This window comes from Malania oleifera, chromosome 3 (genome assembly GCF_029873635.1).
Source record: "Malania oleifera isolate guangnan ecotype guangnan chromosome 3, ASM2987363v1, whole genome shotgun sequence".
Taxonomy (NCBI): domain Eukaryota; kingdom Viridiplantae; phylum Streptophyta; class Magnoliopsida; order Santalales; family Ximeniaceae; genus Malania; species Malania oleifera.
In genome coordinates, this window is record NC_080419.1 from 54,156,803 (window position 1) to 54,170,607 (window position 13,805).

General features: G+C 36.2%; 1 protein-coding gene across 1 annotated transcript in view; it reads left to right on the forward strand.

Moving 5' to 3' along the window:
* Window positions 1-13,805, forward strand: part of LOC131152179 (DNA repair protein RAD50) — a 105,812-nt gene that overhangs the window by 53,055 nt on the left and 38,952 nt on the right. The window contains exons 9-16 of the mRNA XM_058103894.1: window positions 9,176-9,280; window positions 9,373-9,480; window positions 9,571-9,782; window positions 9,887-9,979; window positions 10,205-10,332; window positions 11,442-11,556; window positions 11,707-11,836; window positions 11,963-12,172. Of these exons, the coding sequence (XP_057959877.1) occupies window positions 9,176-9,280; window positions 9,373-9,480; window positions 9,571-9,782; window positions 9,887-9,979; window positions 10,205-10,332; window positions 11,442-11,556; window positions 11,707-11,836; window positions 11,963-12,172 (1,101 nt within the window). The remainder of the gene's footprint in view (window positions 1-9,175; window positions 9,281-9,372; window positions 9,481-9,570; window positions 9,783-9,886; window positions 9,980-10,204; window positions 10,333-11,441; window positions 11,557-11,706; window positions 11,837-11,962; window positions 12,173-13,805) is intronic.

Here is a 13,805-nt window from a genome sequence, read left to right on the forward strand (position 1 = left end):
TTCTCAACCACTATAAGATCGAGCTCCTGCTCTATTGAAACCACTGGTAGCACCACTACCAGAGCCACCTCCCTCTTCATAAATATTACCCCCTCCAGTTGTTCTTGCTCGAAATCTTTGTCTCTCTTCCCATTGTTGCTATGATTGTATGCTTTCTTGTCGAGCAAATCTCATACTTTCTTCTTCCAAGTCTTCTTCATCGCTCAAATTCTCAAAATCTCCTCTAATTTGGGCTTCTGCTTCTTCTTGCCTTTTTTCTTTATCTCGTTTCTCCTCATCATACTGTTGTAGATGTTTCATCATTTGTTCTCTTATTTGTGTGGTCACATTTGAGCATCCAACTACTTAACCCTTTTTATGTGCCAAGTGTTGTTTCAAGCGTGTAATGACCCCTTTAATTATCTTCCCACATAACTTGTACATAATAACATGTCTATTACCGTCCACCGCAGTACCAAAATGCCATCCAATATCCTCACTAGGTAAGTTCCCATTTTATCTATCATGTGACTTAATTTGATGATCTCTACACAAAACATAGAGAAAATACAAAGTTACAGCCTTTTTAAAAAAATGAAAGGTATAATATAATTAGTAATTTAGTAAATATTAAATAATAAGTACTAAATAGTCCTTCTAATTTTAAATACTTATTACGTAAACATAAAATATAATATTTGATTAAAAATAATAAGTATATTTAAAATATTTAAATAAACAAAATTATAAAATATTAGATATTTTATTACAAAAAAATATATTCCTTTTATCTTTAAAAAGATATTTTCATTATTTTTTATAACTTGATTTTATTTTCATTTATAACTATAAGAAATTAACATTGTAATTTTAAAGGTGAAAAAGACTTTTGCTCTACTTTCATATACATCATAGCGTCACTAATAGAGATCCATACAATACAAATTGACTATTTAACTTTTTAAGCATTTTCTCAGTATATGGCTTGAAATAAAATTTTTCTACAAATTCCAGTAGTAAAAATCAGAATTATTAATGTATTAACTATTAGGTTAAAATTTTGCTTATTAAATTATCAATTTTTACTTTATCTGATAACTAAAACCAAAAAATAGATTATGTAAAGATTTATTTTACCTAATTTTAAATTTAAGGTCAAAATGATGTTTTAAAACTTAAAAAATATTAATAAACAGGAAATGATGGAACAAGATTTTCATAATTACCTTTCAAAAAATTAAAGACAATTGAAATATTTATAAATTTAGAAAATTTTATTTTACATAATTGTTATTGATTTCTAATTTTTTACTCTATTAAATTACCTTTTTTAAAATTGAATTTAACATACATAATTTACAACAAAATATAATTTAAAAAAAAAACATAATGAAAAGTTTAAGACTAAAGTGCAGTGGGTGTTGAGTGTTGACTGATTTTTTAAAGCTGATCTCATACGCTAGAGATGAGCAGAGAGTCTAAGACTGAGAGAGGGGACTTGGAGGAGCCTCGAAGCCTCGAAGGAGTCGAAGCACGAACGGCCGATGACTCCAAGCTCCGAAGCCGAAATCGAAGGGCTGGCTGGTGGCGAGTGACGACGACTGGCGGAGGGAGCTGCCGAAGGGCTATTGGCGACTCGCAGAGGTAGCGGAGCTGCTGCAAACCTATCGTCGGTGACTCTCCAAGTTGTTGCAAGTCTGCAACTCCTGCAAGGCTGTGAAGATGAGTAGATCTGCTCACTCTTAGGCTTCGAAGAAGTGAAGCCTTCTTATTTAGCTTCGGCCAACAAAATTTCAAGGTAAGTTTTTTACTTTGTAGTTTGCTCTTTGAATGTTAGACTTAGATAGTTAGATTGAATGGCAGATGGGTGGTTGGGAAAGGGGGAAAGCAGCGCTGCAGCAGAAAGCCTGCTTTAGGGATTCAAATTTTTGCAAGCTGTTGGCCATGTAATGGTCCGTAACGGACCGTTACGAAGTGTAACGTTGGTTAACAGCCGTTACGACTGTGAATTTTATCCGAACCGCATTATTGGCTCGTATTGGTTTCAGAGCCTTCAATTTCCATTACATATCGGCGTAACGACTGTTATTTAAAACCATGGTTGGGCACGTTTAGGCAGGAAAGAAAACGATTTTAATCTCTTGGAGGATGGGGAAGTGAAAAAGATGTTGTTCAAAGATGAATTTGAAGAGGTGATTTTCAAGGAAATGAGAAGTAGGAGGTAGAAGACAATGTTTAAGTGGATTAATGACTTAAGACGATGACTGCAATTCTCGATTTTTTCGTAGAATAGCAAATGGGAAAATGAGGAAGAATTTGATCAGTGATTTGGATGTGGGGTACAAGGGAGATTATTTCTAATTCTAGTGGGATTGCTTATGAGATCATTAAGTTTTATTATATTTTGAGGAGGATGTTTGTAGACTGATGGTTGAAGGCTTAGAGTGGGAATGTGGGATCCTTTATCTAGTGATTATGGCTTAATTGGAGAGACCTTTTGAGGAGGAGGAAGTGAGGGGTCACCTTCTTTAGGATGGAGAGGGATAAAGCTCCAGGGTTGAAAAAATCAATTTAGCCTTCATTCAAGATTGTTTGGAGGAGGGAGTGACTTGTTTAACGTTTTTAACGAATTTTATTGGAATGGGATTTTGAGCAAGAGTATTAATTCCACTTTCGTAACTTTGGTGTTGAAGGAAAGTAGGTCTATCAAGATCATTGACTATGGAACTATTAGTCTAGTTTCCAGTGTTATATGAAATTATCACTGAAGTACAAGCTAATAGGTTGAGTGTGATGCTTGATAAGATTATTACTAAGGCTCTAAGTGTGTTTTGGGCGCCGGGGGAACAGATTGTGGATGCCATTACGATTGCTAATGAGGCCATTAAGGATATTTGGAGAAGAATGAAGGGCCTAATCTTTAAGCTGGATTTTGAGAAAGGCTATGATAGGGTGAGTTGGAAATTTTGGATGAGATTTTTGTGAGGAGGGGTTTGGGAAAGAGATGGTGTCGGTGGATGAGGAGTTGCATGTCTAATGTGAGCTATTTGGTTTTATTAAATGTTGAGGCTAAATATTGGTTTAGGGCTTCGAGGGGGACCGGTTTTTGTTCGTTTTAGCGGCCGATGTTTTGTGAAATGGTTGGATGTGGGGGAGGAGGGGGTGATGGTTTCACACCTTCAGTTTGTTGACTATACTATCTTCTTGTTCTTCTTTTTCTTCGTCTTCTTCTTCGTTCCTTAGAGAACCGCAAGCCTTCATTTTTAAATATTTCTGGTCTTCTCCATATTGTTGAGAGGGTTTCTAGGCTTAATATTAACATGGGGAAAAGTGGTATTGCGGCTATTATTATGTTTGATGAGTGGGTCAGGGAGCTGTCTTTGGAGGCAGGGTGTGGTGTGTTGGATTTGCCATTGCCCTATTTATTGGTTCCTTTGGGGGTAATCCTAGATATGTTAGCTTTTGGGACTTGGTTGTGGAGAGGGTGTCCAAGCGTTTAGATGGGTGGCGGGATGCTACTTTTTCTCTTTGAGGTAGAATAACTCTTATTCAAGCTTGTATTTTTAGTATCCCTTTGTATTTTCTTTCTATATTTAAGATTCTTGTTGAGGTTGCTAGCAAAATTGAGAAAATAATGAGAGATTTCATGTGGTTGGGGGTAGGGGTTTTAGGGATCATTTGGTGAGTTGGGAGGTTGTCTGTAGGTCTAAATGGTAGGGTGATTTGGATCTTGGAAATTTGGTGTCTAAAAACGTGGCTCTCCTGGCCAGTGGCTATCATGATTCCCCCTAGAGGATTCTTCCATGTGGCACTTATTTGTTAAAAACAAGTTTGGTCTAGTTGAGAATGGGTGGGATAATAATTGGGATTTTGATTTTCTTTGGAACATCCGTGGAAAGCTATTTCTCAGGTTTATCCCTTCTTTATTCCCTAGACTAAGTTCCTGTTTGGTTAACTTGTAAGATTTGTTTTTGGAAAGATCTTTGGTATGGGGATGCTCTGTCCACCTCTTTTCCTCATCTCTTTGATCTGAGCTTAGGGCAGAATGGTACCATTTCTTCTTTTGTTGTTGATCTGGGTGGTCCTTTGCCTTTGTGGGATTTTCAATTTTGGAGGCCCTTAAATGATAAGGAGATGAAAGAGTTATCATTTTCGTTAATTTTGTTAAATAATTGTTGGGTTTATTGGAAGTGATGGTTGGTCTAGGTCCTTGGATCCTTCATGGGAATATTCTTGCAAATCATATTGTGAATTTTTGATTAGTTTTGATTCTTCTTTTCCTCTCTACAAATCTATTGGGAAGGCCAAAGTTCCCCCCTAAAATCACTTTTATCTGGTTGGTTGCACTTAATAGAATCAATACCAGTACTTGTTGCAGATTAGGAGACTGTTGAAGGCTCTCTCTCCAGATGTTTTTGTGCTTTGTTCTGTTCAGATTCTGCATCGCATCTTTTTATGCAATGCGATTTTGCCTGGACGGTATTGAATAAGTCATTTGGCTTTTTCGGAGAATATTGGGTTGTCCAGAGATAGTAGAGGATTTTTTGGCAGTTTTTTTTTGTCGGTTTTGGTAGGAAAAAGGACATGGCAATGCTCTGGAAATGTGCGTTCCTTGCAGTAATTTGGGGGTATGGCTGGAATTAGATGCGCATATTTTCTCAGGGAAGAAGTTGTTGTCTCTGCTGGTTTGTGATAAGATTCATACTTGGCTTCTCTTTGGTGTTTGGGTCATGGGAACTTTAAGGGGTGAGATTTTTGGATACAGTGCGATTGACGGCATTTGTTGGATTGATGATCTGTGCTGGTTTTTTGTTTTGTTCTCCTTTATTTCTTTGTTTCTTCTTTGTTTTTCATTTGTATTGCCCCAGATTTTGTTAAGGAGATGTCTCATTCTCCTGGTAGTATATTTTTAATCTATCAATGAACTTCTTTCTTTGCTATAAGAAAAGGATTCATGTAGTTGCCTAGTGGAACTTAAGGCTTGATTTGTTGTTATTTTATTTTATACATAATTTTCAATTAAAGTAAAGATAAAATGATTATGTGAATTAAAATAAAAAATATCCATAAAATTTCTAAAAATTGAAAAATTGATTTAAAAAATATTTTTGTTAGTTTTCAATTTTCATGAACAATAATATTGTTCTTATAGCACTAAAAAGTGAATTTGGAAATAGAAATAATCAGGTACAATAATTATAATAATTTGTAATTTTATTGTAATATTTTTTTAATTTGCATTTTTATGATTTAAATCATATTTGTTAATTGTTATTTGTTTCAAGGACAAAAATGAACATTTGTTCAATTAAGTTTTTAATTTGTTTTAGTTTTATGAATATTATTGAAACAAGTTGTTGGTTTTCAGTTTTTAGTTTTCATTTTCGGTTTTTATTTTCATTATTTTTGTTAGTGAGACCAAACAACCAATTTTAATAATATGGCCCCAATGTTTACTCTGACCTATATAGGTTTGGAGGTGCTTCTAGCTTCTTAGTCATTTAATCCTTGGGTTATTGATTTTGGTACCTATCCATATGATTGCTTCAACACAAGTACCCCCACTTCCTTTTGTTTCTTTTTCCTTTGTACTATATGCTTCCTTTAAGTTTGTCATTTGTTAGTGTATTAAGTGAGTTTTTTAATTGCTCAGACACATTCCATGCATCTTGTTGATGAATTAAAAGATAGGTGGAGGGCTTGATGCCTTGATGTACTGTTGGGGTATGTATGACTCTTCCATGCTGTCTTCATTTTTGACGCATGATGTTTCTTTGGGTTAGTGGAATGCACGCCTGGGTCACCCATCCCTTGTGAAAATACGAGTTCTAATTTTTAAACATCTACCTGTCATCTTGAATGCCAAACCTGTTAGGTAGGGAAGAATGGAAGGTCTTGCTTTTGTTCTAGGGTCCTCATTTTCTCTTGTATATTCGTACACCTCCATGCAGGGTCAAGAATCATCTTACCAATATTTTGTGTCTTTGGGGTGATTTTTCTTGTATGCTGGTAATATATGTTAAAAGATAGGTCGTCCGACTCTTCCTTAATGTTTTGTACAGTTTATAATGAAATAAAGAACTGATTTGCATCAGTTGGACTCTTAATTTTTTAAAATTAGAATTCTTGCACTACTGATGGATGAACTACCAATGAGTATCCAAAATGAGGTTTAATGGTGTATGTTGTTTGCAGATGATATTGTTTTGATTGATGAAACTAGTGGTGGAGTAGAATGTGAGTTAGAATTATGGAGCTTTAGAATCTAGAGGTTTAGGATAAGTAGAAATAAGACAAAATATATGAAATGTAATTTTAGTAATAGTGAGAGGAATATTAGAGAAAATCTTAAACTTGATGGTCATAAAATTAATAGCACTAGCAGATTTCGATGCCTTGGATCTATTATGCAAATCAAAGGAGAAATTGAGGAAAGGTGTAACACATAAGCTTAAAGCAAGTTGGGTAAAATGGAGAAGTGCTTTGGGCGTGTAGTGTGATTGTAGAATACCTTGAAATTAGAAAGAAAGTTTTCAAGGATGACTGCAAGACTAGTTTATGCTATATAGATCAGAATGTAGAGCAACTAAGAAACAAGTTGCTGAAATGAGAATGCTGAGGCGAATAAGTGGTATGAATTTAAAATATAAGTTAAGCAACGTTCATATTTGCAGTAAGTTGAGCATAGCTCTTGTAGAAGTTAAGATAAGGGAGCTATTTACTGTCATGGGACGTAGAAGTGATAGGGGGTAGGCCTAAAATAACTTGGAATAAGATAGTAAGGATGTAATAGCCTTGAAATTGTTGGATTAAATTGCCCACGATCATGTAAATTGGTGAGAAAGGATTCATGTAGCTGACTCCCACCTAGTGCGACTTAAGGCTTGGTTTGTTTGTTGTTGTTCTAGGCAATATTCATCAAACTACCAGTGTCTATATTTAGCAGAATGATGTCGTTGAAAAGAAGAATAGACATTGATATTGTCTAGTCCTGGCTTTTTTATGGGTATGTTCCAAAATAGTTTTGGGCTGATGTACTTCTTTCTGCTATATTTCTAATCAATAGGATGCCTTTAGGTGTTGTAGGGGGGAAATTTTCCTTGTTTGTTGTGTACCTTGCTGCACCTATGGTTCCTATTGTTCCTTGTGTTTTTTAGTGCAATAGTTTTGTTCATATTTAGCATGCTGGTTAGGATAAGTTGTCTTCTGGAGCTATTGAATTTATCTTTGTTGGGTATTCTCAAACCCAAAAGAATATGGTGTTATGATCCTTAGACTTGGAATGCAATGTCAGTGCTAAAGTGACCATTTTTAATTGGGCACCCTGTTTTCCTAATGTTGGATATTCTTTGGATGATACTGTTGCTGGTATATCAGCTATTAGTCATTCTACTTTTTGTCCGGACCATCTTATTCCTGTCTTCATTCCTTCATAGGATACCTATAGTTCCAAGTGAAACATGTCACTGCTTCAGAGAAACATTTGAAGGTGCATGAATGTTGTGAAAGGGGAACTGACACCTGCAGTCATCCAGCTGCCTCTTCACCCCTCTACTGTATCGGATTTTGGTTCTTGTGATCAGTCTTAACTGGAATAGGATTTTCCAGTTGCTCATCGAAAACCTACCAGATCTTGTACTAAGATTTCCTCTTTGACTTCTCCTATTGACCATTATGTTTCCATAACTCGCCTGTCTCTTTTTTTGTGCTGTTCTACCTTTATTTACATCATCTGCTTACATCCCTTCTTTTAGGTCCTCTCTAATCTTGGGTTGAAGCATGCTATGGATGAGAGGTTGTCTTGATGCAGCCCTTGACTTCTAATCTTGGGTTGAAGTATGCTATGGATGAGAGACTGTCTTGACATTATGGGATACCCTGATGCAGATTAGATTGGTTAGATTGACGATAGGAGATCAACTACTGGGGAGTGTACCTTTGTGGGCAGTAATTATTTTCCCACTTGGAGTTGGAAAAGCAAGAATCAAACTACTGTAGCAAGATGAAACAAGATATTTGAGCTTTGAAACATAGAGTCTGAGTTATTGTGGTTGAAGTCGCCTATGTTATAGATGGATTTTCTCATGATAAAACTGATGAATGTGTTTTGTGAGACTCATGGTGCTATCTATATTACAAATAATCCTATGTTCCATGAGAAGATGAGCTGATGAAGCATATTGAAGTGGACTATTTTGTGAGAACTGCTGTAATGAGAAGGCTTTGACTTCCAAGTAGGAGATTTATTCACAAGGGGCTTGTTTAGATCTGCTTTCTCTGTCGCGGTTGGGTGATATTAATACATGCCTGACTTGAGGTTGAGTTTTTGAGTGGTGGCAGCTTCTTGTATAGAGCATTACTATCTAATTCTTTCAGGTGTTCTTTTGTCATCACAACTTCATATATAATGAATAGTCTGCCAGAATCACTGTCCAGACTAAAAAACTTCTCTAATAAGCTCCTCATTCTTCTCTTCTATTTTATAACAATAGACGTAATTCTCAAATCTCTTAACCAAGTTAGATCTTTTACGTTTGCAACATACTAGTTATATTAATTAGTTATTGTTGGTAAATGGTAAACTAGTTCCCTTTTAAAGAAGGTAGTGTTTCTTTGAACTGGGATGAATGAGTTTTTGTGATATTGAGGTGTCAGTAGGTTGTTCTATGGCGCCTATTGGGAATCTTGTGGTCGTAGGGCAGGCTCATGGCACACAAAGGTTCCTAGATTCAAGGTTGTGTGTTTTTAAACAATATTTATTTTTGCAGCTAGTTTGTTTTTAATGTTTAATTTTTTTGGCATTTTACAGCAGATTTTCATCCTGCATATATTGTTTAACTTGTGGAGGCATTTATCTTTTATTTAAAGTTAATAAATGAATCATGAATATGTCCAATTATGACATAATAAGTTTTATTACCTCCACCTAGTGGCCAAAATGACTGGCTTGTGCTTTCATTTTTTGCATTGAACTATTAAGCAATTGTGCTTGGTGTGATTTTCCTCATTTCATATAAAAATAATTTTTTTATTTTTATTTTTATGCATGGTTCCATTTTGGTTTTTTAAAGTATGTTTACTTTGTGTATTATTTGCATCTATGATTTTCCTTCTTATTCCTGTAATTTTCATAATAAATTATTGTCAGTTTATTGGCCATCATTATGAGCATTGATTCAGAAGGATTCTATTTCAGAAATCAAATGAAATAGAGCTTAAGGCAGCCTGGGATCAGTACATGGATGCTAATGAGCGGTTGAAAAATATTGAGGCTGAAAAACATGCTAAAATACAGATAAAGGTTTGTATTTGGTTAAGCATGGTATTCATCTTTGTCAGCAACAATTAGTTTATATGCCCTATGCTGAAATTTAATACTTGTAATTATTGCAGAATGGTATTATCAGACGCATTGAAGATAAGGAGCGTGAACGTGATTCATTTGAACTTCAAATTTCTAATGTTAACCTGGCTCACCTTGATGAAAGAGAATCGTGTTTGGTAACTGCTTCCATCACTTTCTTGGATTTTAAAATTTTAGTTTTATGATATGATATCTGAATGCATGCAATTGAAGCTTCTTTATCGCAGCGAATTGAGGTTGAGAGAAAGACAAATCAGCTTGCCGAAAGAGATTTTGAATCGAACATACGACAAAAGCAGAGCGAGCTATTCGGCATAGAACAAAAATTAAAAGCTCTGAATCGAGAGAAAGACATCCTGGCAGAAGATTCTGAGGACAGAGTGAAATTGTCTCTGAAGAAGGCAGAGTTGGAGAACCACAAGAAGAAATATAAAAAAATGTGAGCTAGTCCACTTTGCTTGATAGCAAAAAGAAAAAATCCTTTGGTTCTGCTTTTAGCATTGTGTGTGTGTTTGTGAAACTGATGTGTTATTTTGTTTTCAGAATGGATGAATGCAAGGACAGAATCCGAGGAGTGCTCAAAGGGAGGCTTCCTCCTGACAAGGATTTAAAGAAAGAAATCATGCAAGCTCGAAGGTTGTCTAGTAACTAATTCACAATTACACCCTGTTATATCATCATAAGAGGTTTTAAGTACTATAATGCCTTCCACTCTAGAACATACTATTAAAATGTGGCATTTAACAACTGCATATATTGGCCAAGCTTTCTTGGTTGTTCACAACTTTGGCTTTGAATCATCTGGGCCTCAAATCCATTTTTTGACTTTGTACTTGAGTTGATTTTTTGTTCCTAGTGCAGGGCTGTTGGAATGGAGTACGATGACTTGAACTCAAAATCACGTGAAGCTGAGAAGGAGGTGAATCTGCTACAGATGAAAATGCAGGAAGCCAATAACAACCTGTCCAAACTTCACAAGGATGTGGAATGTAAGTCTTGTTTTGTTGCTTGCTAAATTTAGTATTCAAGGGTGTAATGATTAATTATTTTAATGATTATCTGTTGAATAACTTGATAGGCATTGTTGGCTCATCGGCTAATCGGTTAAGCTTTTAGGTAGAAGTGGTTGCGTAACATGGTATTAGAGCCATGGTGACCAGGTGTTCCTGGGCTTTACTCTTGTTGCCAGCATTTGTTGTATAATTGTTATATATTATCTTATTCCCTATAATGGATGTTATTTATTGTTTGTTTATCTTTCTTGTGCAATTGGCAGCATGTGCAGGGGAGTGTTATGGCTTGATATGCATTTCTGATCCACAACCTATCAACTTAAGCTGTTTTAAATAATTTTTAATTATGTATTTGATTCTTTTGAAGCCTTCATCCAAGTACTACTTCTGCAAACAACATATGTTATATTATTATATCTTCAATAGTTACTAATTTTCATTTTTTAACATTTCACTGTCCCTCATCAAAACAATGATGGGCAAATGTAATGTATTACTGTGAGCAGGAGTTATGATCCAACTCGTCCTAAAAAAGCATGAAGGTAATCAAGCATTAATAATGCAATGTCCAAGGATTGTATTGAATATTTGAATCTAACTTTCTTATTATGCCAATTTAGTTGGAATAGTTGAGTCATGTTTGACCTTTTCTTTTCAACGCTTAAATATAATGCTAATTGAATTAAGTCAAAGTGTATCATCATCCATAAATTGACTGGAACAACATGAGTACTCTTTTGAGACCAGTGGAGATGGAATATGCTTTTAAAGTGGAGCTCTTGCTCATTTGGAGGGACTCTGAGAGGTTCTTCCGTTGCTTTGGGCCTCTCAAAGATAGTGAGAGAGAGACTCATTTATTGTTGTTTGTTGGGGAAAAGGAAAAAACTAGTTTTTATTGCAATTTGGTGATATGCAGGAGATTTGGATTGTTTCCATCAACAGGAGTTGGAGGTTGTTTATGTTAGTCCTCAGACAATGAGTAGATGGAACATCTGGCCAAAAGAGGCAACATGCACTGAAAGTTCTGTAGGCAGTTATTATTCTCCAAAGAGGTGCCATTTAATTTGTTTTTGATTGTCATGCAGCTAGGAAGAGATATATTGAATCCAAACTCCAGTCCTTGGACCAGCAGTCTTCGGATATTGACTCCTATCTGAAAGTGTTGGAAATGGCCAAGGAGAAAAGGGATGTCCAGAAAAGGTTTTGATTTTGACCTTATACACTGCTATTTATTTTCCTTTTGATAAGTGTACTGTGTGTAAATTTATAGATGGACAAATCGAAGGTGTAATATCATCTTTATGGATATTAATGTATGATCATATTGTATCTTTGGTTCATTTTATGCAGCAAATACAACATTGCAGATGGTATGCGGCAAATGTTTGATCCTTTCGAAAGAGTTGCCCGTGCTCATCATGTTTGCCCCTGCTGTGAGCGCCCTTTTTCTGCAGAAGAGGAAGACGAGTTTGTAAAAAAGGTACGCATGCTTTATTGTTTAAGTTCTTTGGGCATTTTACTTTAGCTTGTTCCAAAAAACATTTACTCAGGCACCTTATTTTATCTTTTTGCTTCCTATAGATCTGATATTTTCTGTGCCTTGCAGCAAAGAGTGAAGGCCACTAGTTCTGCAGAGCATATGAAAGTGTTGTCCATGGACTCATCTAATGCAGACTTGAACTTTCAGCAGTTGGACAAGGTTCGTTTGGTATACGAAGAGTATGTCAAAATTGGCAAGGAAACAATTCCTCTTGCCGAGAGAAATTTGAACGAGATTAGGGAAGATTTGGATCATAAATCTCAGGCCCTTGATGATGTAAGTACCTACTCTGGTACTATATTTTCTTAAAAAATGAATTTTAACAATAACGGCTTTGACATTGGTAGTACACAATCACTCTCTATCTGTTATCTGTTATTGTTGTACAGGTGTACTGCAAAATTAGATTTTGTTGCCTTCTCATGATTGCATTCCCTATATTTCAGGGAATTGTGCATGTTGTGCTTTCCAAACATTGCCTCAATTACTAATCATTTTTTCTGTTAGTATGCATGGCTTGAGGATGCCATGGTTATGTTTAAACTTCTTTAATAAAGTTTATTTTTTTTCAGTAGTAGGATTTATTATTTTGTATCCACCTTTTGATTACTGTAGATGGCATGCTAGTGATTAACTTCATTATAGTGTGCCTGTTGTCAATGCTGTGCTCTGAGATCAAATATTGATGTTTAGTTATTTCTACAATTTGCTGAGATTCTGTATGTGGCAGATGGTTGTCCTAGGATTTTTCCTTTTTATTAGACTTTTCTCTTGCTTCTGGGGCTGCCCTTCTGGATAGGTGTTTGCTTGTGGATTCTCATTTTCCCAACCTGGAATTTAGTCCTGTGGAACATTGCCATGGATTTGTAAAATCCCCACTGTCCATGCATTGCATGCTGTTACGGTCCCACATCGGATGTGAACTAGGGAGATCTTTGGCTTATAAGGAGGGTTTGGGCTCCAACTAAGTGAGGCGCCTTTTATAGGTCAAACCCATAAGGTCAGTGGGCCAAAGCGAACAATACTTCACCGGAGTTGGGCCTAGGACCGTTACATTTTGTATTAGAGCCTCCCTGGGGGTACTATCATGTAGTGGATCTGCCCTGGCGGTACTATCATGTGAGTGGATTCTACATAGAAGCGTAATCCACTTTGACGAGAACGTTAGAGATCGGACGAGATGGCCTGTTCCGGTCACACATCAGATGTGTACTAGGGAGATCATGCTGACGACTATGTCAAAAATCGGACGGAAGAGCTTGTCACGAATTCACATCGGATGTGTACTAGGGAAATCACGTTGACGAGTATGTCAGAGATTAGACGGGAGAGCCTGTCACGGTCCCACTTTGGATGTAGGGAGATCTTGGGCTTATAAGGAGGGTCTGGGCTCTAACTAAGTGAGGCGCCTTTTAGGGGTCAAACCCGTGAGGCCACTGGGCCAAAACAAACAATACCTTACCAGAGTTGGGCCCAAGACTGTTACACATGTGCAAGCGCCACTGTTCATGCACTGTGATCATGATCACATTGTCACCTTGTGTCTGTGCTTAGCTCTGAATGTGCATACTGTAGGAAATAGGAGCTGACACCAAACAAGATATTAACTGCCTGTTTTAGGATTTCATGAAATGACACAGTTCACTGTTTTACTATAAACTCTGATGATGCAGCCAGTATGAGACGGCGTGTCATGAATGATAAATTGTTGACGAAATGATACATGGGGCCAATTATGTTTCAATTGGATGTCCAATCAAACGTTCAGTTTTTGATTATTTCTACGACTGAAATATTGATGTGATTACATGGATTTAGTCTTGTGCACAGAATGCATTGCCTTTATGGTTTGTTGATTGCATGTTGAAACATGGTAATTTGAAATTAGCTTTTGCCTAAAATTCCAATT